This window comes from Euprymna scolopes, chromosome 45 (genome assembly GCF_053919585.1).
Source record: "Euprymna scolopes isolate OS-2025 chromosome 45, ASM5391958v1, whole genome shotgun sequence".
Lineage (NCBI taxonomy): Eukaryota > Metazoa > Mollusca > Cephalopoda > Sepiida > Sepiolidae > Euprymna > Euprymna scolopes.
In genome coordinates, this window is record NC_136526.1 from 49,721,398 (window position 1) to 49,747,335 (window position 25,938).

Genomic DNA, 25,938 nt, shown 5'->3' on the forward strand with positions numbered 1-25,938 from the left:
TATAAATGAAACATATTTAATCATTTGAAAACATTTTTCATTTTTTTTTAATTTGTTAAACAACATATTATTTGTATTGTTTAATGTTTTAAATGTTTAATCACACAATAAAAATTTTGAATTATGAAATAAAACACATTTAATCCTTTTTTTTTTATTAAACAATGTGGTTAATCTAAACTAAATTATACGTAAACAAACTTCTGGATATTTTTTTTTTTTTTTTTTACACAGAGATCACCATCACCACCACTTATCAAGGCCCGGAACCCACTCAGGGATAAGGGTTATTGCAAGTACATTACGTTAGTGTGGAGATTTGATGAAGTGTTTACTTAAGGGGGCGGTTCATTAGGAATTTGTTAACATTGGACTTGAAGACATCCAAGTTGTAGTCCGGAGGGAAGCAGGCAGACGGAACAGAGTTCCACAGGCGTGCAGTTCTAAGAAAGAAGCTTTGTTCATGGAATCCGCGTTTTGATTTAGGCACAGATATAGAGTGGGGGAAATTTTTCACAGTGGATTCAGCTAGACGGGTGTTTTTCGTGAAAGATTGGCGAGGGGGGGACCAGAGATTGGAGTTCAGACGAGCATCTGCCATGGAAATAACGATAAAACAAGGACAGGCTAGCAACGTCTCTTCTGTGGGAGAGAGGTTGCGGGTAGAGAAAAGGGCATCCCCAACTAAACCACAAAGTCTATTTTGTACTCTGTCAAGGCAGGATAGGCTGTTTTTAGCAGCTCCTGCCCAGATATGGCAACAGTATTCCATCCTTGGACGTACTTGGCTTTTATATAGATAGAGAATTGCATCAGTAGTGAGATATCTTCTGGAGCGGTAGAAGGATCTCACCATCTTTCCAGCGACCTTGGCAACAGACTTAATTTACGTACGTGTTCCATTTTAGATCAGGAGTAAAGGTCAAACCCAGAAGCTTGTCAAAACACTGAGCCTCGCCCAGACGAGAGCCATCCATCACAATTGATGCCAGCTGGGGATCAGAGCGTTGATGATGCAAGGATAGGAGTTTGGTTTTGGATGCATTAAAGGAAACCAGCCACATCTTCCCCCACTGAACCACGCACTCGAGATCAGAGGAGAGAGAATCAGAGAGAACTTTGTCATTTACAGTCTTTGATGTGTTGCCGTAGATGGTCGTGTCATCAACATAGATGTCAACGAATGATTTAAGTATGTGTTTAGGGAGGTCATTAATGTAGATCAGGAAGAGAGTTGGGCCCAGGATTGACCCCTGAGGGACTCCAGCATTTATATTGCAGGCCTCCGATTTTTGTCCATCTACCACTACTCTTATGAGCCTATCGGAGAGAAATGATTTAATGATTGAGAAAACATTTCCAGTTATACCGTAGCTGGAAATCTTGTGAAGTAGACCCTTATGCCATACCTTGTCGAAGGCCTTTGATATGTCAAGAGCAATTGCCCTAGAAAGGAAGCCTTTGTCAAGAGATTCACTAATCCTGTGGGATATAACCGTCAGCACATCTGCGGTAGATCTTGCAGAGCGGAAACCATATTGTGTGTCACTAAGAAGGTTATTCCTGCTGAGGTGGTTGACTATTTCTCTATTTAATATGGATTCCAGCAACTTACTCATAACACACAGGAGACTTATTGGTCTGTTTTGAGAGGGAGATGACTTATCACCTGAATTCTTAAATACAGGGCAAACTGATGAGGTCTTCCAGGGAGTCGGAAAGCACTTCTCCTTAAGGCAGGATATTTTCCGGTGACGACCCAACGTGTCCCCTTTTTTTGATAAGAGGTTGAAAGCTATTTCTACAGCTAAACGGCAAATCTGCCGAAGTGAGTAACACTACAGCTAAGTGGGTTTGTATTACTGTACACGTAGATTCGAAAAAGTTGTCAAAAAAACAAATATATAACAAATAAATGTTATCAAAGGCAAGATAAGTTACTTTTCTACCTAACTGGATATATCTTTCGTGTTTTTATTCAATGTAACATGTTTATTCAGCTCGAAAAGCATACAATGTTTACCGATGCATTGGAAAATTCAAAATGGCGCCCGACTCTCTCTTTAACACGGTAAGTTCAGGAAAAGGTATTATAAATAATAAACTAGACAAAATACTGTTAGAAATTCGCTCAATATATGTTACCGTGACATAAGTTGACATATATTCGGTGTTTTTTTTAAATAGTATTTTGTCTAGTTTATTATTTATAACACCTTTTCCCAAACTTACAATGTTAAACAGAGTGTCGGGCGACATTTTGAATTTTCCAATAAATCGGTAAAAACTGCATGTACCAATAAATCGGTAAAAACTGCATGTACCAATAAATCGGTAAAAACTGCATGTTTTTTGAGCTGAATAAACATGCTATATTGAATAAAAACGCAAAAAATGTATCCAGTTTAGAAAAGTAACTTATATTGCGTTTGATAATATTTATTTGTTATATATTTGTTTTTTGACAACTTTTTCGAATCTATGTGTAGAATAATACAAACCCAGCTATGTTTAGGACCACTAACCCGAACTCTCCTGATGTCTGTATTCCTGTCAATATTGTCCATTGAAAATTACAATATGGAATGTTGCACCAACAAATTTGTTGCGGAATAGTACCCCTAGCCGACCGACCGGTTCCTCCTTGATCAATTGTTCTTCTACCAAGAGCAAATAACCGTATTGACGTTACTCTAAGTACTACTTACACTACATACATTTTTTATGCACTTCTTTTGACAAAACGTTGTTCATGGCACCTGTATCGCATTTGTCTGCTGCCAGTTTTTAACTTGGCATGTGCCTCTGTAGTATTTGATGCTAAGTACTGAACGGTGGTGTGGTTGTGTGGTAATATATTGTTGTGGTCTGCCAGGTCGTAACTCTAAGATTTTGGGTGCTAGTGCACTTACTGATCCGCACTATTTTTTTAAATCGTATTTCAAAGTTTAATTAAAGTTTTATGATATGTTTTTTTTTATTCACTTGTAAGGTTAAAGTACAGATTAGATACAAAACACCCCACCCCTCCCATGTTAAGAATGGCTTTTTAAATAATAACGTTCAACACGGATCAATACGTGCACTGCTGCACTACTAGTACCAAGATTTGTAAACATAACACGCTGTTGGCCAAAAGATGACACGGTTGAAAATATGCTATAGAAATTTTATGAAGTCGAAAGCAGGAGTGTATTCACGGGAATAAATAAAATATATAACAAATAAGGTTACCAAAGGCAAGATAAGTTATTCTTCTACGTAGCTGAATAGGTTTTTAGTGTTTTTACTTTACATTAATATATGCGCACGCTTGCACACTCAACAATGACCCCTACTGATAATTAGGTTTATGACAAGAGAATATTCTTTTCATTATTTTGACTCTCGAGTATATATCAGTTTATATCTTATATGTGTTTGATACTTGTATTACTGTACAAATAGATTCGAAAAAGTTGTCAAAAAACAAATATATAACAAATAAATGTTATCAAAGGCGAGATAAGTTACTTTTCTACCTAACTGGATATATTTTTTGTGTTTTTATTCAATGTAACATGTTCATTCAGCTCGAAAAACATGCAGTGTTTACCGATGTATTGGAAAATTCAAAATGGCGCCCGACTGTCTGTTTAACACGGTAAGTTTGGGAAAAGATGTTATAAATAATAAACTAGACAAAATACTATTAAAAAAAAAAACAACCGAATATATGTCAACTTATGTCACGGTAACAATAACATATATTGAGCATATTTCTAACAGTATTTTGTCTAGTTTATTATTTATAATACCTTTTCCCAAACTTCCCCTCTCCGAGAGAGAGTCGGCCGCCATTTTGAATTTTCCAATACATCGGTAAACACTGCATGTTTTTCGAGCTGAATAAACATGTTATACTGAATAAAAACACAAAAAATATATCCAGTTTGGTAGAAAAGTAACTTATCTTGCTTTTGATAACATTTATTTGTTATATATTTGTTTTGTGACAACTTTTTCGAATCTATGTGTACAGTAATACAAACCCGTTTTTGATACTTGTACAGCTTAATCTAGACATTAAAAAAATGAAAATATCGAAAAAAGGTTATATTGCAGTCACGTATCGGTGTCGGACTGAAGAAGAGCTAAAAAAAAAAAAAAAAAAAAAAAAGATTCACTTAATTTGATCGAGTATTTGTTTTGTTTTTTTTTTACAGTTTTATTATAACATGTTGAAGATAGCAATCTTGGAATTTTTTCACGGGGAGATATAACTCAACTTAAAGCACCGACACTCCCTCCCCATCTTTAATAAGAACTTTTCTTCTTAAAAATCGGACCCTTTGCTCGGTATTATCACAAAATGTTCTTTCGCTGTAAAAAAAACAAAAAAACTACTTGATGAAATTAAGTGAATTTTTGTTTTCGGAGAACGTCATTCCATAACAGATACGTACAATTTACACTTTTTTTTCAATATTTTCATTTTTTAATGTCTTGATTACCATGTTTCTGGATAGAGTTGGTTCTCGATTGATTAACTATGTCTAATTGTGTCGGATATATACTCGGAAGTCCAAACAATGATAACATTATTCTCTTGTCATAGCCTGCCATGACTGATAATACAAGGAAATATATTGCCTAAACAAAGGAAGACGAATCTTCAAGATTACCGGAAATATATTGCCTAGTATCTGAAAAATTATTTGTTTGCGGAAAATTTAAATGCGATAATCGTTTTTAGCATATCCTAAAACTTATTTAAGTCGTCGTTTTAAAGGAGATTGTTTAGATGGAAACCAAGTAAAAAGTTATTTATTTATCAACAAGGGTTTGATTACAACGCCTACTAAAGTTAACCCCCCCCCCCAAAAAAAAAACAAGAGTGAAATCAGAAGGGGAGATAATTTAAAAGCTATTTCCGGCTTTCAATCGACGAAAGAGAAAACTTTTATTTATTCAAAAATTCTTTAAATACAACTTGCCACAAAAAAAAAATAATTTTAATTTTTCAAATCATATCTTTTATCCTTCGTTTTTTTTGTTTGTTTATTTAAGGCAGACAAATTATGTGTATTTGATTCAGAGTAAGTATCAATTCCTTCAATTTCTTTGTTAATGTTTTTGTTCCATTTGATTTTAGCGAAAACACACACTTTTCAATTTCATTCATTAATCCAAAAATAATTCTCTTTTTAACGACATTTATGTTCAGTTTATTTCCATTAATATTTCAATCGAACTCCAGACTTATTTATTTAATGTTAATCATTTTTATCAAACTTTTTAGCCTTCCATAAAACAATATTAGGTACTAGTGTAGGCACCGCCAAAACTGGAGGGGGGGGGCAGGTAAGTACTTTTTGACGGACCGTCTTTTTAAAAATCTACCAAAAATCAGGTAATTATCCAATCAATACGAAATTTTCAGCGATTATTAAGAGAAGAATGAACTTTATAACAGTGTACTTATTTTTCATAAACGATATTTATATATATATATATTTTTTGCTTACAATCCCCCCCCCTTGTTTTGAAGTGGGAACAAATATGCTTAAAATAATCATCTGAAACTAAACAAAACATATTCCGTTGTTGTAAGGGACAGGATTATAGATTTAAAAAAAACCAAAAAAAACAACACTTGTTTACATACCTTATTTTGACGTCTGAATATCAGAACTTTGATTGTGTTTAATTATTCCGCTTTTGACTTTTGGAGTGTGGAATTCGGTGAATATGTTAAGTAAAATAATTAATTTAAGCTAAGCAAAAAAAAAAAAAAAATTTTTAAATATTTATACGAAAAAAGCCATTTTAAAATCTTTGATAAATAAATTAATTAATTTTTTTTTAGCAAGCCGAATAATGCATGACCATTATTAAACAGGGAATTCTTTGAAGAATCGATACAAAAAAAAATCGATAAATATTGTGCCCTTTGTGTTAAAACATATCATCAGTTTTTCGATCCCATTTGATAACGTTTGCCGCCTTTCGACTACGGTGGACCATACGCACTGAAATAATTTTGTTGAATCTCCATGACTGCCAAAACCGGTGCAAGCGTGAATCAGTACAATTTATGTTGGTCAACACTCACATAGAAACGAGACGTTTCTCTTTTCATTGCGATACAAAATTATGGATGGTAAATAAAAATTTATTTTTATTATTACACATGTTTATTTTTATTTTACCGAAACTATAGCGGACATTTGTTCGTCCGTCTGCCATAAACGAAACTTTATAGTGAAAAATTAATTTTAAACTAGAAACAGTACTTTTTTTATACTGCGAAAAATACGCACCGTAAAAAAATGGTTAAACCTTAGGTGAAAGTGCAGAATAGTTGAACACCCCCCCATGTTAAGAATGGCATTCTAAATAAAGTTATTATTTTAGTATGGCCCGTACACTTGCAGTGTCGAAATTACACAAAAGGAAGCTTAGAATAAATTATTGTCAAATTGCCGATGTTGTCCACTTGTTTTTCTAAAGTTGATTTAAATTTGTTTTCGGGTGTGTTATGACTGAATATCACACTTAAAATTGTGAATTATGCGTCAATCTCTTGAAAAACCTGTCAGAAAGAAGCCCCCCCCCCCCATTTTTGGGAGCCTGAGCCCCCCACACGCGTACACATTAAAAAGCAAACTCATCAAAATGGTCACCCATCTGGTACTGGCTAGCCTCAGGGTTGCTTATGTAGTTTAGTTTAATTTTAATTCTGCTTTGAATCCCCCCCCATTTGGGGGGAGCCTGACCCCCCCCCCCACACACACACACACATACACATTAAAAACCAAACTCATCAAAATGGTCACCCATCTGGTACTGGCCAGCCTCGGGGTTGCTTATATAGTCAAAAAACCCTACAGTTCTTCCTCGTTCAATGAAGGAGAAATCTTTCTAGACTGGGTCAATTTAAATTTTTATTCTGCTTTACCCCCCCCCCCATTTTTGTGAGCCTAACCCCCACACATACACATTAAAAACCAAACTCGTACAAATGGTCACCCATCTGGTACTGGCCAGCCTCAGCGTTAATAATACATTGAAATTTTCGTCACTGAAAAATAAGTTTTATTTGGCCTGTTTGGTCTTCCATAGTTTGCTTTTTATTAAACACAAACGTAAATATTCTCGATCTGGACTCTATATGGACGCGAAGTAACTGGTTGCCTATATGAATAAGTGGAATTATTTGAAATCCAGGTACTTATATTATAATATTTTTGCATATATTCATAGAAAATCACCCTAAATCTTAGAGTAAAAATAAACAACTTAATTCTTTCAAAAACCTTTTTTTTAAATATTTATATATGCTTTTTGTGCAAGACAAAAAATGTCAATTGTTAACTTTTGGGGAAATTTTAACATTTAAAATTTAATTAAAAATAGTAGAAAAAGTTTTACATTATTCAGCTTTCTATATGATAAAGTTCAGGATTTTATCTTTCTGGAAAAAAAAGTTACTCAGAAATCATGGTTTTTAATAAATGTAATTTCGTTTTAAAAAACAACAACAACTTCATTTTTCGGCCATTTTTGGCGGTGCCTATACTAGAGCAAACAGTGACTGATCCGGACGTAAATAATAACTTTATTATTTAAAAAGCCATTCTTAACATGGGGAGGGTGTTTTGTATCTATTCTATACTTCAACTTTACAATTGAATAAAAAAAATATATACTAAAACTTTAATTAAACTTGGAAATACGATTTAAAAAATAGCGCGGATCGGATCACTCTCTGCACTAGCACCCAATATTATTATGTTTAGAAGGTAGATATGAAAAATCTTTCCACCCTCGAAAAGTTCTTTTAAATTACAACCTTTAAGGTTTTCGGAGGCGCTGAAAACGAAAATAATGTTTAAAATTACAAGTAGTTTCCAAGATATCAAGAAATGTTAGTTTTTAAAAAAAGTGGGGGATCACTTTTCTATAATAATTTAACCTAAAATGAGAACCCATTTTATGGCTACATTTTTTTTTGGGGGGGGGGACTTTCTTTCCATCCTTGGAAAATCCTTTAAAATTACACTGACGTTTCAAATTTCAGCAAACAAGTAGTTTACAAGATATGAAGAAATGCACCCATTTTATGCCCACCTTTTTTGGAGGAAGGGGTGGGGGTTGCCGGTTTTTGTTTTTCGTTCTTTTTTTTTTTTTGAAGGAGGTATTCAATTATAGAACTTGTATAGATTTTAAGGGTTTGTATTACTGTACACATAGATTCGAAAAAGTTGTCAAAAAACAAATATATAACAAATAAATGTTATCAAAGGCAAGAGAAGTTACTTTTCTACCTAAATGGATATATTTTTCATGTTTTTATTCAATGTAACATGTTTATTCAGCTCTAAAAGCATACAGTGTTTACCGATGTATTAGAAAATTCTAAATGGCGGGAGACACTCTCTTTAACACGGTAAGTTCAGGAAAAGATGTTATAAATAATAAAATAGACAAAATACTATTAGAAATTCGCTCATTATATGTTACCGTGACATAAGTTGACATATATTCGGTGTTTTTATAATAGTATTTTGTCTAGTTTATTATTTATAACACCTTTTCCCAAACTTACCATGTTAAAGAGAGTGTTGGGCGCCATTTTGAATTTTCCAATACATCGGTAAACGCTGCATGTTTTTCGAGCTGAATGAACATGTTACATTGAATAAAAACACAAAAAATATATCCAGTTAGGTAGAAAAGTAACTTATCTCGCCTTTGATAACATTTATTTGTTATATATTTGTTTTTGACAACTTTTTCGAATCTATGTGTACAGTAAACAAACCCGATTTTAACAGGCGTTTCTGCAGCTTAATTAACAGTTTTAACATAAGTAACATGTCAAACCGATCAGAAGAACCGTTTCCATAACGTTCCGACATTAACCGAGCAAAAGAATCATCTAATATTTCATGTATCTCATTATATGTAATATTGTATGTTTTAAGAATGTCTTACTTAACAATTTCATTCGTTTAAATACAATACGCATGGAAAATTAATAATGATGAAAAAAATTTGATTTATCTAATTATTTGTGAAAGAAAGATTTTAAAGTTTCAATATGAAATAGAATCATTTCACTTGCCATCTGTATATTGTATATCAATTACTTAAATAAAAATTATATTCGAATCAAAGGCTTAACAATTATCTTCGTTTTGATTTTAATGTTGAATAAAAAAATATTTCCCTAAATATATTTTACAAAAAATGTATGAATAAAAATTCATCTGAAGTTTGGAACATGTGAAAAACTTATAAGTTAATAGATTTTTTGGTACTTATGCACTATTTGACCCGCATGCTAAAATAATCACATTATTTAGAAATCCATTCTTCACATAGGGAGTATTTTGTAACTATTCTCAGTTCACGTTAATATTCACTAGGTGTATCAGAAAATTTGGGAATTTTTGACATCCCTAACACAAAACTGCTCATAAAATATAAAAAAAACTCGTAATTTCTCTTTTAAAAGTGGGTTGTTTATTTTCTTTATGGAATATGTTTCCAAAATAAACTATTAAAGTTATTTAAAAAATGATAGAAATATTATTTTTTATTTTTTTAAAACTGTTTACAAAGTGCCTGAGCGAGTTCATGCAGCCATTTTTTATGTTATGAAATCAATTGAATTTTACGAGTTAATTTTTTTCAATTTTTAACCTTTAAAAATCTATCAAATTTTTTAAGATATTTTCAGGTTCAATGTGAAATCTTATGCTGTTTTGAATTAACTGAATATATTATAGACAAGCTTTTTTTTTTAATTCACCCCAATTTTGAAATGTCTATTAAAATGAAAACAAATAATTTTCTCACCTCAAATTTATATATCACAAATTGAAGAGAAAAGATCAATAAATTGCAAATTTACCTGTAACGTCCAAAGTTTAAAACCGTTTTTTTAAATCATGTTGAATTTTTTTTAAATGAAACCTTATAATCTTCTTATATTGTTCAGAAAATTTCCTAGAATTACGAAAATTTTTTCTATTTCATTCAATGTGTTTTTTTAGATATTTAAAAAGATTCACTCAACAAAGAAGAAATAAAATATATTAAATAAAAACTCATGTATTTCTTTAAGAGAATAAGAAAAAAATCAAAAATCGTTCGACTGTTTTATTTTATCAGCAAAAACTGACAAGTGAAATAAGGATAATTTTTCATCTATGGTGGCCCATATTTACTAACTTTTGTTTACAGCCCGCAATAGAAAGAGACATTAATTCTCGTGCTTAAATCCACAGGAAATTTCAACTAGAAGAAAAGCAGACATGTGTCTCCCTTTATTTCAACTGTAAAAAACATCTGATGGCGCGTTTTTTTAATCCTTGCTTAAAAAAGTATTTTATTTAAAAATGACATGGAATATAAAATATAAATATGGATAAATTCTTAACAAGGAAGAAGGGAAGTACCTATTGATTAGTATTTTTATAGGTAAGTGATTTTTTGGAATGTATATATACATTTATTTTATCAAAGTAAGTTAAAATTCGTTGATTTTCTTTAAATCTTTTTAAATAAAACCGATTTTAAAAAACAAATATTACATAATTTGCTATTAAATCTGTCATTTTTTAGATTTTGGTCTTTGCACCTTTAATTAAAGAATTAATTCGGGTTTGAATGACATTTTTCAAGTAGTTATAAGCTTTGAAAGATAGGAAGTCGAATTATTAAATTTTTTATCACGCATTTTTAATGGCGTTTACTTACACTGCTAAACATTCACTGCCTCCTTACAATTTGGTCCATTTCATCTTTTTCAACTATTTCTGTTATTATCGATTGGACGCTAAGCTACCAGATTAAAAAAAGAAAATTAAAAAGAAAAGATTTGAAAGGGGTTCAATTACACATACAATAGTCTAGTCAATGGAACCCCCATTTCTTGAACTTGAATTGATGATAGTTTCGTTTTGACGTTGGGTCCTTCATCATCCACCTCACCCCATGCCACTATTATTATTATTATCATTATTAATTTTTTATTTTTTTATTTTGGGTAAAGTTCAGTCTGCCCTCCCATCGCCATCATTATTTTTTTTATTTACGAATTTTAAGCCTCACCACCATTGCTATTATAATTACTGGCTCACAATGAGCTTTTACAAGGTCATCAAAGATCTCTCCTTAAAAACGACATGTGGTGTTCCCTGGAAGCTAGGTGACAACAAGTTTTCCCAGATTTCCAGCACTCTTCACCTCTTTCAATAACAATAGCAAATAAATTTGCATTATCGCAACAGCTGCTTGCCATTGATTTGCTGGCAGCGGCCATTGGTCTCCACTCAAATTTGAGTGGAAATGAGCCTCCTCAGGGTCCCAGTTCTCTTAAAAATTGTCCAGCAGAGGTCTAGGCAGCACTTGTTTCTCGGTCTTACCATCCTCCTTGACCCTTCTTAACTTTTTGGCATCACTCATTGGTGGGGGGGCAATGGCAGGGGGTAGGGGGGATAGACAACTTATAGATATGCAGCTTCAATGTTCTTGGTTCCATGTAACGCTTTTTGATGTTTTGCCTCTGCAGCAGTTTGTCTGGCTGCACAGGTGGCTCATGTGTATTAATCTTCGCATTCAAGGGTTTTCTTTAATATTTCAACAGTTTTCATCATCGTTATTCATTGTATCTTTCCAGTCATTCCTCTGATTCCAAATTCTCCCATTTTTTTCAAAGTTTTTTGGAATTGTTCCTGGTGCTCCTATTATTATAGGTATTATCTTGATTTTCTTCATCATCCATATCCCTTTTAGCTCTCTGGCTAGCTCTGTGTAACCGCCCAGTTTATCCTTTTCTTTGATATTAACCCTCTGCTCAGCTGGAACAGCAAATTCTATGATTTGATAGGACTTTTCTTTCTTGTAAATTATTATGACATCTGGTCCTCTTGCTTGAATGGGTTTATCTGTTTGTATATCCATGTCCCACAGGATTTTGTGATTATGATTTTCAACTACTGTTGCCAGCTTATACTTGTACCACTTGTCTGTGCGTTAACGATGCAGTTATTTGCATACTTCCCAGTGTACTGCACTTCTCACTTGGTTGTGCCTGGTCTTGTCTTCTTATTGGGCCAGTTTGCTGCAATTGCTTACTATATGGTGTATTGTTTTGTCTCTTTATCCACAGAGCCTGCATTTGCTGTTTTCTTGTGTGTTGTTAATATTTGCTTTGATGTGGTTTGTTTTTTTTGTTTTTATTATCTTGTGATGCAGTTATTAGACATTCAGTTTTTCAGTTTATGTGTCTTTTTTTGCATCCATGTCCAAGTGTTTTATTTATTCTCATCTTTTGTCATTCTTATTAATCTTCCCTGTAGTTGTTTCTCTTCCCATTTTTCTTTTCTTGTCGTATTCTTTGTATCTCTGTTTTCTGTTTTGTTGATTTTTTCCAGTGTGTCTAGTTGCCATGATAATCCTTTCAGTGTTTTGCATTATGTATTTTTATAGATTTTTTTATGTCATTCACACACAGTCTTCTATACAAACCAGTCCTCTCCCACGGTTTTATTTTGCTCACATAGAGTCGATCAACATCGTCCTTTGGATGTAGTGCATTGTGCATGGTCATTAATTTCCTGGTGTTCTGATCAATCTGTCTCAGTTCTTCTTTGGTCCAGAGTATCTTACTAGTGATACTGCCCATGTATTTATACCTTTCATTAGGTTTCTGCTATATAATTTAGTTTTCAAGAGTTTTTCTTGTTCTTCTGAGGTATTTCTTTCCAATTCTTTCTTTCATTTCTGTTGACTTGATGGTGTCTGCTTCCAGAAGTGCCAAATATTTATGGACGTCTATTATTATTATTATTATTAATTTTCTTCTTCTTCTTCTTCTTCTTCTTCTTCTTATTATTATTATTATTATTCCCTACTGCCCTCACCTCCCGATTGTTATTATCATTTTTATTATTATTTTGTGATTTTTTATTTTGGGGAGAAATTTGGTCTGCTCCCCCATCTTTTTAATTACTTTTTCAGAGATTATTTAGATTAAATGAAATATTATTTTTGGTAAATGTTACGCCCACGCCACCCGACACACACACTCTCTTTCCAAGAAACAGGTATTCATGGGACGCCACATGACCTAACATTTCCCAAATTTTTTTTGTGCTATTAGCACTACGAAGTTCTTATAATGGCTACTGCATCAGAACCCTCAAGATCTGATTTATTAAAAAAAATTTTCGAAAAAATTATTTGCCCAAAACAAGTTTTATTCATGTGAGCATCCTATGTCCATACAGACTTATTCAAAAGTCAAATTATATAAAATTTCCTCGAGATTTTCTAAATGCAAATAAAACCATTTTCAATAAGGAGTGGGACTTTTTTGAAGAGTCACATCTTAGTTTATTAGTTTTATTATCATTATTTTTTATTTTGTCTAACAACTACCCGTGACATGTGCAGCAACATGAATGTATTTTCATGTCAATCTGCAATTCAGTGGTGCGAACATTGCAGAGATATATTTACTCACAAAACGGCTACAGAAAGGAGTATATTTATGTCTTATAGAATGTGATGGTGCATTAAAAAGTGGATTTTAATTGTATTGATTTTGCAGAATATATATGAAATTATCTTTTCTTGAAATTCATTGCTATTTTGCAGGATATCATTCATTTATGAGAAAAACGAATATTATTGGATTTGAATGGATTTACATGAAACATGGAACTGCATTACAAAATATATTTAAAAATTTTCTGTAAGTACTCTAATCTAAATGTGAATAATACGTGTTTTTCGTTCGTCAAATTACATCTTATGATATATTGAAGAAAACGTTTCCTTGTTAAGTGTATTCAATTTTTCACATAAGCTGCTGAGAATCAAACTGTACTAAAATAATATCAAATAATCTGGTTTTTATAAAAAAGCTAGAAAACCAATACATCGGAATATATAGATTTTCTAATAAATAAGCAAAATTAATATGCAGACCATACTCTTGTGGAGTATGTCTTTGTGTATGCATTGATGAGATAAGATATATATGCATAAATAGGAGAAGCCTTTTACTTTTTATATGCATACATGAGAGAAGCTATATATGTTATATGTATATCCTTTTTCTTTTAAAGAGAAACAATATGATGCAACACATGCGAACACACACTGCAGAGAAACCATATTCTTGTGAAGTATGTGGATCTTCATTTGCAAGAAAACAAAACATGTTGCAACATATGCGAACACATACTGGCGAGAAACCATATTCTTGTGAAGTATGTGGATCTTCTTTTACAACGAAACAAAACGTGTTGCTACATATGCGAACACACACTGGAGAGAAACCATATTCTTGTGAAGTATGTGGATCTTCATTTGCAAGGAAACAAAGTATACGGAAACATATGCAAACACATACTGGAGAGAAACCATATACTTGTGAACTATGTGGCTCTTGTTTTACACATAAAGAAAGTATCTTGCAGCATATGCGAAAACACACTGGAGAGAAACCTTATTCTTGTGAAGTATGTGGCTCCTCTTTTACCACGAAACAAAATATGTTGCAACACATGCGAACTCATACTGGAGAGAAACCATATCCTTGTGAAATATGTGGATCTTCATTTGCAAGAAAAGAAAACATGTGGCAACATATGCGAACACATACTGGAGAGAAACCATATCCTTGTGAAATATGTGGATCTTCATTTACAAAGAAAGAAAACATGTTGCGACATATGCGAACACATACTGGAGAGAAACCTTATTCTTGTGAAATATGTGGCTCTTCTTTTACAACAGAACAAAATATGTTGCAACACATGCGAACACATACTGGAGAGAAACCATATCCCTGTGAATTATGTGGATCTTCATTTGCAAGGAAAAAAAATATGTTGCAACATATGCGAATACATACTGGAGAGAAACCATATTCTTGTGAAATATGTGGTTCTTCTTTTACACAGAAACAAAAGATGTTGCAACATATGCGAACACACACTGGAGAGAAACCATATTCTTGTGAAGTATGTAGCTCTTCTTTTACACAGAAAGTAAGCATGTTGAAACACATGCGAACACATACAGGAGAGAAACCATATTCTTGTGAACTATGTGGATCTTCTTTTACACGTAAAGAAAGTATGTTGCAGCATATGCGAAAACACACTGGAGAGAAACCGTATTCTTGTGAAGTATGTAGCTCTCCTTTTACAACAAAACAAAATATGTTGCAACACATGCGAATACATACTGGAGAGAAGCCATATACTTGTGAAATATGTGGATCTTCATTTGCAAGGAAACAAAACATGTTGCAACATATGCGAACACATACTGGAGAGAAACCATATTCTTGTGAAATATGTGGATCTTCTTTTACACAGAAAGAAAGCATGATGAAACACATGCAAACACATACTTGAAAAAACCCATATTCCTTTCAAGTATGTGTCTCTTATTTTACAACGAAGCATAGTATGTTGCAGCATATTGGAATACATACTGGATAGAAGCCATATTCTTGTGAAGTATGTGGCTCTTTTTTTACACAGAAATGCAATATGTTGCAACATATGCGAACACATACTGGAGAGAAACCATATTCTTGTGAAATGTGTCACTCTTCTTTTACACATAAAGAAAGTATCTTGCAGCATATACGAAAACACACTGGAGAGAAACCTTTGTCATGTGAAGTATGTAGCTCTTTTTTTATGCAAAAATCACATCTGTTGCAACACATGCGAACACATACTGGAGAGAAACTTATCCTTGTGTTATTCGTGGTTCATTTTTTAGAATGAAACACAGTATGCTATGACATATGCGAATACATACTGAACCTGAAGTCCTACCTCACTAATATTCCTGGTGAACCCAGTGCAAAAGAGGTCCAGACAAATGCACTTAAGGGAACAGAGATGATACTAAAAACCGGTCTCGGTTTGTTTCAATAAAAAGCAGGACATGGTTTGGGGCTGTGTTGGCTGCTCCATATCCAGCGTTACAATCTTCAAAGGAAGAAAATTTTAAAAGAAGAGAGAGGCCATATTCTTGTGAAGAGTGTTGCAACACAGGAAAACGGAGACAAGAGATTAACTCCAATCTTGTGACGTATGTGGCCTTTTATTTACACAAAAATGTTTCAATACATGCGAAAGAGAGAGAGAGAGAGACCAAATTATTTTTTTACTATAAAAGGACATAAACAGACTGTGACTTAACAAGTGTATGTATTGACTGTATTTGCCTGGAAGACCAGAAAGTCTTCTCCAGACTAGGCATCAGCATCGTGTGACATTCAATAGCACCAGGCAATATCTGATGAGTTTCCAGAATCGCACTTCAAAATTTTCAACATAGTAAACAAGAGCTAGCAGACAAACCTCCATCATAAAACTGGCCAAGAATTAATAGAATGACTGCTTTACAAATGAGACGGAATTGGAGACCAAGTCTGCTACTGAAATAGTCCAAAGAAGTCGACAAAATAGACCAAAAACTTCCTTTGTGAAAAACTGGAAGAATGAGCTAAGCAACAACGTGCCAAGTATTATCGGGATGAATTACACTCAGAACTTTATAGATACAGACAACTTTATAGACCGCCTTAAAAGAGGATCACTCAACTATAAAAATAATAATAGCTGTCCAAGATTAAGGCATGATGACCCATGTGGTTAAGAAAAATACTAATCTAAACAATGACAAAAAGTGCAGGGTCTGCCACACAGAAGTGTAGGGTATAAACTACCTGGCATTTAACTGTATGGTTCTGTTGTGAGCTGGCTACTATATGATCCAACATAATTGAATGTGTAATAATCTCCATTGAACAATTAGTAAAAAGTTGTAATATCAAATGTAGCAGCAAGTCCTGGGAAGATTCACCAGAAAGAACAATTGCAAATAAGTCATACACTATCAACTATGAGTATCAAGTCTCTAGGGTTTTGAACCTAAAAATTGGAGCTAAAGAATCTGATGGGGTAATATGCGACAAGAATGAGAAAGAAGCTACGAAAATAGAAGTTAGTTTTCCCATGATGTTTGGTAAAACAAAACTGAAAGGGAAAATATGACGAAATACCAAGTCTGTTACAAAGAAACTGGAATCTAAGGAAGATCTTGAGTGTTCCAGTAATTATACAAGCAACTAAACTAATTCCCAGCTTGAACAAACTGATGAGAAAATATACAAAAAACAGAGAAACAATAATCCTGCATAATTTACATTCTTAGGGTATTATCGATTACATTTTCCATAGATACACAATGTTGAAGCAAAGCAAAGTGAACCACATACTCAATAGAAACTACATTCCTGTAAAGTATGTAGCTCTTCCTCTTCAGATAAATCAAATTTGCTGATGCTAAAGAAGCACATTCTCATAGAATATTTACATAATTTACAATGTAACTTTAGATGTACAGTTTTTCATATCCCTCTAGTTGCAAGTACATGTTCTATTATTTCTTTTTGTTTTTACTCTTATAAAAATGTAGTGCAATACTTGTACGTATCATACATTAATTGTATAATAAACTCAAAAAAGTAAATAATTAGTTGTAGGTCACTTTTTTATGATTTATTATGCATGGAGAATATTTTATTTTGTTTTCTTTCATGATTTGTTTTCATCTGTATGCTAAGAATTTACATGGGTGGATGGTGTGTAACTTATTTCCAACCGTTCTTTCTAGCATATGTCCAAAGAGCTCACTGCTTTCATTCGATATTCAACTTCTTACATATCGTAGCTATTAACACCATTTATTATGTCGTATTATATAGTAGCTGTCCTTATAACAAGAACTTACAACTAAATGTCAGGTGGCCCACACACTCTAGTTCTGTGTTGCAGAACTTGCAATTGTTGTCATTGCTGCTACACTTTTAGGATTGAAAAGTACTCGTTTGATTATTTTAATTTGATGAAACATTTTCCTCAGACAAAACTGATTTGAAAAAATGTTTATCTCCTGTATAATCCATTCCTCTACATACAATTGGGATAATTAATCTAGTCTTAATCCATCATTGCTTTATGAAATATAGACTTTTTTGCTATTATGTTTTTTTTTTCTTAAAGACATTGGAATAAAGTTTTTGCCTCGATAAATATGCTCTTCATAGCTGGGAAGAATGTCCAAAAGTAAAATATACAGCTAAGATTTAAGGCTTAGATCTGCAGAAAAAATGCAAATATCTTGCTATAAAAGATCATATGCTACAATTAGGAAACATGTGTACGGCATATAGTAAAAAAATGTAAACTATAAACTACAAAGAAAAACAAGTTAATTGTCATTAACCAACTCGTCATGCAACTGATAATATTGAGCTTTAAAATTATTGATAGGCAATAAAATGGTAAAAATAGGCATTAAAACGAGAATATTTTGACACTGTACACAGTAACGTACAGGAACCAGCGTCTATTTTGGTTTTCATTTGTATCTGCCGAAATTGGAACATTATAAAGACACTAATGTCTGATTACTTTCCTGAATTTCTAACTCATGATGGTGTATATATATATATATATATATATATATATATATATATAAATAATAAATAAAATGGACGTTTTTTTTACTATTGTAATTTCAATCATTTCCAACTTCGTAATAACAGTCTTCATTTCTAGCGGGAACTAGCTGATGTAATCGCCATATTTATCATGTCCGAGTACTTTTAAATCCTCAAAAGAAAAAAAATATAAATTGCTCCAAACCAGTTTGATTCAATTTTCCCTGATTTATCCTTCGGTTCTTGGGATTGTTTTGGAAACATTTAGCGGAGAGGATGGAGTAGTTAGGACGGCAAAAATCAAGCAAGGATGTGGCGCAATACAGGTTCACTCACTAAAGAACCTCTTTCCTCTGGAATTGTTGTCTTACAGGGATAATCCAGTTCAAGCCTTGCCGTCTTCTGTTGATGAGCCCATGGACGGTCTTAGCACTCCCCCTCCGGAGGCAGAAGCGATCTGGCCTTGTCGCATATGTAGTTCTCCACAGGGTAATGAAGCTATGATCTGCTGTGATAATTGTGACAACTGGTGCCATTTTAAGTGTGTGAGAATTCAATCCCCCCTCCTGTAAGGCAGAAATGGTAATGTCAAGGTTACGCCCCTTAGAGACGGCGCCAAGGAAGGCCTAGACTTCTCCCAGAATAGTCTAGGATTTCTTTGATTAATTTACACACACACACACACATATATATATATATATGAAAAAAAAATGAAACAATATATATTGATACGTTTATTGACCTTTTGCGTGTTCTTATTTCTACTTAATTTTTTTTCCTTGTCCTTTGGGGAGTGTGTGAAAGAAATTGAAGAGGTTAGCGATTGTTGGAGGAAATGAATTTGTGTACTTGCCTTATTATTAACAAAAGGAAAAGACGTTGTTGTTATTTGACCATTTTAAAGGCTTTCCCTTGGATCATGTGATCATTGGTCACATGATACTTCTGCATATATTGGGGAGAATACTCACCATCTGTGGTTGTTTTTCCTTTTTCTTTGGATCTGAAATTGTTTGGACGTCCTTTTTTGACTTCTTCCATATTCTTCATATTGACTTGTTATTATTGAACCTCAAGGGTTTTATTGACACTTCAAGGATTGTATTGATTGGACTACCTAGTTGGCGATTGATACAATTAACAGACTGTGTGTCGCGGAAGGGGCAATTCTTCCGCAACTAAGGTAAGTTCACTTGTTCCTTCCTTGGCTAGAACGGTCGATAACCCCTCCGGTCTTTTTCATAATAATTTTTTCGAAACTATTTTATTTAATGAAATATGCCACAGAGAAAAAATGCTGCCTAAATATACATATAACTATTAATAAAGAAGAGCGAGCCAAACAACAATCATCTCAGAATGACACAAAATCAGAAACAATTCAAATTGAAATAGTAAAAAAAAACCTATAATAACAAACGCACAATTCTATGAAAAAAAAAAGAAAAATGAGCCTACTAACACCTTACTTAATATTTTTGAACTATCGCAGTAATATATAGATAAATATTGCTCTATCGACTGGTTTAAACCTGTATTGAAGTTTGCAATGAAAAAGTAGGATGCAGGGGATATAACTCCATCTAATTCTTGAAGTTTGCCAAAATTTTACGAGATTCTTTTTTGTACAGTTTTAAATAATTTTAGGTACTTCTATTTCCTGTTTACAACCAATGAAAGAGAAAGTTTTATTTCTTCTTGAAATACTACTTGCCAGAAAAATTACATTTTGAATTTTTTAATCATATATTTTATCAATCGTTTTTTGTTTGAAGCTGTAGACGGAAGATGGACTGACCGGTTTCTGAATTCATGATAAAGTCGAGAACATGTGTTAAAACACCTTTCTCTAGCAAGGAAAAAATACATAAGCAAATAGCTATGATTCGGGAACAATTACAAACATTTAAAATAACAATTTTTATTAACGAGAAAAGTATCATGTTTGTGTGTGCTATAGGTGCAATTCACAGTCCTTGAATGTGCGGTGTCTTCCCATGTGGGCGAAATAAAAAAAAAAGATTGGGGTATATTAATGATGCTGTGAAGTGTGTATATTTTATAATACAAAAATTCGGGAACATCATTCACGTGGAAAAATAATATTGCTTGGTTGGAAATTTATTGCTGGGAGCTTCTAGTGACTGAAGAAATCCTTCGAAACTGAAGAAGTTATTAATGTCAGGGTAATTTAACAAAGAACAGTTTACAAATGCGAGACTAGAGAGAAAAAGTTTGTTAACATAAAGTATTCATCCATTGTTGCTTGTGTTAGCTTCCTTAGTAAGAGATTTTTTCTGTTTACAGTGTTTTATATGACACTTTAATTTGTGCCACTTGTTGTATAAGCGTATGCACCGCCAGAAATAGCAGAAAACTCAAGTTGTTGTGTAAAACGAAATTAAATTTATTAAAATCCATTATTTCTGAGTAACTTCCCCCCCCCCAGAAAGATACAACCCTGAATTTTATCATATAGAAAGCAGGATAATGTAAAAGGTTTCATACTATTTTTAATAGAATTTTAAAATTTCACCAAAAGTACAAAAAAAAACCCCGACATTTTTGTCTAGATCAATAACATATCCCCCGTTTTGGCGGTGCACGGTGCATATAAGCAGTTGAGTCCAGATGGTGGTAATTTCGAGCTGATTACTCAAGCTGCAAAAAACTGGCTGGAGACCACGGAATCGTTGCTGGTACTTGTGTAAAGTCTGCCTCAACTCAGCAGCGCTTATGTCAACAGATCATTAAATCTAAGGGAGGTAATCTAGTATTGAAATTCAAATTTTCCTTTTAACTGCCGAATCATCCGCCAAAATTACCGTGCATAATGCATTTTTTTCTATCTTGATAACTACTTATCTCTGCAACATTTCAATGCGATTTTCGTATTCAGCATAGTCGAAAACCTAAAGATGTCGTCATTTTAAAGAAAATTGTGGAGGTGGACCTAAACGAAACATTTACCAATAATATATTTTTTAAATCTTGATTGTTTATACTTGTGGTTTTATTATGCATAAAAATTGCCTCGGCCTAGAAGGATTTCTCCTTCACTGACCACCGACATACATCGCACTGTAAATAAATATTGAATTGTATTAAAAACGTACAAAGAAAAAAAAAATAGCTCAAGCCGTATAGAATTAACCTTTTTTATATAAATTTTATTAAAAAAGTCTTTATTTGAACTTAATGGACTGTTTTTTGTTGTTGTTTTTTGTATTTATTAACTGTTTTATTCTTTTTATCAAACAAAAATAGAACTTTTATAATGAAATATATATTATGGATTGTTTTTTCAAACATAAAAATTTAAAAATTAAAGTTAGTTTTATTTAAAAAAAAAAAAAAGAAAGACGAGGTGTTTTTTTTTCGATTAAATTATAAACTTTATTTGAACTTTCAACAAACTTTTACAGGCATAAAAAATAGACTTTATAGATATTTTATAATAATTTTTTTAAATATATTTAACGAAAAGTTTTTTTTTTATCATTTCATTGTTGAATAAAATTTCAAAATGATAAATGGTGAAAAAAAATATCTCGAAAAAACAAACAAACAAGAAAAAACACCTTGTCTTTTTTCTTTCTTTTTTTTTAAAATAAAACTTTAATTTTAAAATTTCGATGTTTGAAAAACAGTCCATAATATATATTTCATTATAAATGTTCTATTTTTGCTTGATAAAAAAAGAATAAAACAGTTAATAAATACAAAAAATAGAACAAAACAAAAAACAGTCCATTAAGTTCAAATAAAAACTGTTTGAATAAAACTTATTAAAAAGAAGTTCATTATTATTTATTTATTTATTATAATACAATTCAATATTTATTTAAAGTTCGATGTGTGTCGGTGGTCAATGAAGGAGAAATCTTTCTAGGCTGAGGCAATTTTTATGCATAATAAAATCACAAGTATAAACAACCGAGATTTAAAAATTTGGTCGCAAAAATCCGAAACAGAAGACACCCATTTATTTAAATATATTTTATTTAAATACGTTCGTTTTGTTACTTACTTAAAAAAATGTTTTGTAAATATATATTTTTTCTTTTAAATCTTCAAAAGTTTTGTATATATATATATACATATATATATATATATATATATATATATATATATATATATATATATATATATATAAATTATAACACGGAAATTACATAATTGTCGATGCAATAATTTATTTCAACCTTATGGTATTTTCAAGCATCTAAATCAGACAATTACATTTTTGATACTGAAAAAAAGAAAAGAAAAGATCGGGCTTCGACCCTAAAAAAACCAAAGGTGGTGGTAGTAGCAATCCACTTAATACATTTTATAGAGAGGGTGGTAGGGATTTAAAAAAATAAAAATTAAAAATAACAAATAAAAATATTAGATTAGACACTTATAAGCGGCAGCTCGATGTAACCATCGATACACTCTCACACACACACACACACACGCAACACATACACATACACCTACACACACACACACGCCTCTAAGATGTACGTTCTGACATGTAAATGCCTTGACACGCGTTTACTAACCTAGGAAGAAAGGGGCGAAAGTATACGGATATATAGTGAAAGAAATAGAACAGCGCGTAATGGAAAAAAAGAAGAAAAAAAGAGGAAGAAAAGAAGAGGAGACAGTGATCTAATGTTAACTGTCATATTAGTCTAGAAACTCTGAGAAAAGTAAGGGAAATAAACTGGATGTTTGTACACGCGTCCTATAGTTAATTGAGTCATGGAAAGTAGGTCTATTAAAAGATAAATAAATCAATAAAAAAAAAAATAAATAAATAAATAAAAGTAAGAAAATAAAAATAAAAAGAATATTATATATAAAGTTTTAAAACTATGTGTATGTTATTATGTAAAAATTAGTTAGAAATAAATATTATCTTATAATTCATTTAAATATTGTATTTGTAATATAATACTATGAATTTAAAAAATTGAGTCTTATGTATTTAATATTTTATATATTTTCATGTAAATAATTTTATTGGTTATTATAGCGGTCGTTGTAATTAATATTTCAATTCTTAATTGATTAAGAAGTGGGAAAATGTAATATTGGCCGCCCCCAATTCGATAGGACGTATCTAGTTTCGGTTAATATATATTTTTATTCACTCCGTACAACAAAATTATTCTCATGCACGCATAAGGAAATAAGTAAAATAATTATATTTTTGCGTTGATTTGTATCAAATCTAATAATATCTAGTTTTAGTATTTGGTCTTTTTGACTTAACTCAGTTTAATAACTAATGTATTATCTGCAGAGAAAAATTATTATCTTAAGGCTATCTCATTTATTTATAAGTAATTTGGATAAACCAGGTACTTCAGGGGAAAAAAAATATATATGCCTAACTTAGATTTCGGACAACAAATCGTAAAGTAGTTATTATCGAGTATATACCGGACAACACTATAATTGCCAGTGGGGTGGGGTAGGATGGTTTATCGTAACTAATCTAGTGGTGTTAGATTCGGTGTCTTTACCATTATAGAATTCTCTGTTCGTCGGATCTAGAGTTATTGGTTATTTTAAATTTACATTTATGTCTACATCTGGCCATCAGTTCATCTCGTTTGTTTAGGAGATTACTGTGTTGGTACTTCAGGGTTCTTATTTTTTCCTCGAGGCATAAACTGCATCTCTGCCGAAAGCCGTTTGGAATGTCCGAATGACATAGGATTGACCATGAAATCACTGGGGATCGATTCTCATTTTTTAATAACCACCATTGTTTAGCTAACTCGGTTTTATTCTTAAGTTCTGGGTTATTGAAAGAATGTTTGTGGTCATAAAAACGTTGTTTCCAGCTTCCGGCGGAGATACCGAAGTAAACTTTTTTTTCCCTGTTATTATCTTCTGGGTGGATCGTGGCCTTATAAACCACGCACTCAACTTTACAATTACCGTCCAGTGGGCAGTTATTTTTCACTTGGCAGTTACATTTGTCTACTGTAGCCTTATTTCTATTAGAGTTGTTTAATATTTTATTATTATGAGTGCTAATTATTCTGTCCATGTGTTTAGTGCACGAGTAACTTATTTTAATAGTTTTTCTATTAAATATCTTCCTAAGTGGATTATTTATGGTAAAATGTTTATCTATTAGGTTAAAAAATACTTTCCCTATGTTTATGTTGGATAGTTGACAGTAAGGGGGATTAAACCATATTATTTTCCGGCCTCTGTTCTTAGATTTATTTTTGTTTTTATTTTCCTTCTTAATATATGTGAGTTTTTCACTGCATCCGCTTATCTCTAGTGCTCTATTGTATAATTTTTTATTTGCTTCAAAAATTTCTTTGTTAGCCGAAAGTTTATTAATCCTAGTGTTAATCGTTTTAGGTATTTGTTTAATTATGCAACTTGGATGGTTAGATCTAGTATTAATATAAGAAGGTGTGTTATTATCTTTATTGAAAGGCTTGTATATCCCCTTTCTTAAGTCTAGAGTTATGTCTAGATAATTAACTTCTTTACAATTTGGGGTAATATCTATTTTAAATCCTAGGTATTTGAAGGCTCTTACTAATTTTTTATGTATTTTCGATACCATGGGGCCGTCACTATTAGGGATAACAATTAGTCGATCATCCCTGTATAATCCCACTAAGTTAGGCTCTATAATTCTGCTAATAGTGTACATTATAAATATGCCCACTAGGTCGGCAATCTGGGCTGAGTCAAAAGCCCCCATCGGGACGTCAAACTCGTTGTTATTCGATTTGATCCATGTTTCCTGATTGTTTAAAAGGATGGATCTGCGACAAGCCATAATCAGTTTTACCTGATCATCGGATACATCCACGAAATTCCTAGCATAATTAATGCTGTTCATGAGTAATTCCTTGGAAATTGAGGGATAGAAATCCATGATATCGAATTGGATGAAACAAGCATTTCTCTTACTTTCAATCGATTTAAACCATTCGATAGTATCCGAAGAATCCTTCCACAGATTGAATTTAGTGGCCTCCAGGGTTACCTTAATAATGTTCCTGATAATCTCCCTAGATCCATGACCGAGTTCCGATTTAGTGGAGTTGATCAGTCTAGACTGCTTCTTGATGTGGAAATTTTTCTTGTGGTCCTTGATGAGTATGTATGCGTTTCTCTTATCTATTTTTCCCACTCTATCTTCTATACCCAGTTTGGATGCTAATACTTTGGTTTCTTCATTGATTGTATTTTCAGTGTCGAGGGTATCCTTTTTATAACTATTACAGATGTTCTCCAGAATAGTTTTCTTGTATTCAGATGGGCACATCTTGTAAATATTCGTTGATTTATCAGCCTTCACCCACACTTTGTTAGACTTTTTAATCTCTGCGATGTCATTTTTCAGGATTGACTGGAATTTGTTTGAATGC

At 32.4% G+C, this 25,938-nt stretch overlaps 1 protein-coding gene across 1 annotated transcript; it reads left to right on the forward strand.

Moving 5' to 3' along the window:
* The first annotated feature begins 4,926 nt into the window (after window positions 1-4,926).
* LOC145269579 (uncharacterized) lies at window positions 4,927-17,605 on the forward strand. The gene is made up of 2 exons (XM_080125323.1): window positions 4,927-5,078; window positions 13,654-17,605. Exon 2 carries the CDS (start codon window positions 14,103-14,105, stop codon window positions 15,423-15,425), a length of 1,323 nt encoding a protein of 440 aa, XP_079981449.1. The 5' UTR covers window positions 4,927-5,078; window positions 13,654-14,102; the 3' UTR covers window positions 15,426-17,605.
* Window positions 17,606-25,938: the final 8,333 nt, after the last annotated feature.

Excerpts from the sequence above, each read along its gene's own strand:
- LOC145269579 (XM_080125323.1), top strand. The coding sequence starts at position 14,103 with ATGTATATCCTTTTTCTTTTAAAGAGAAACAATATGATGCAACACATG.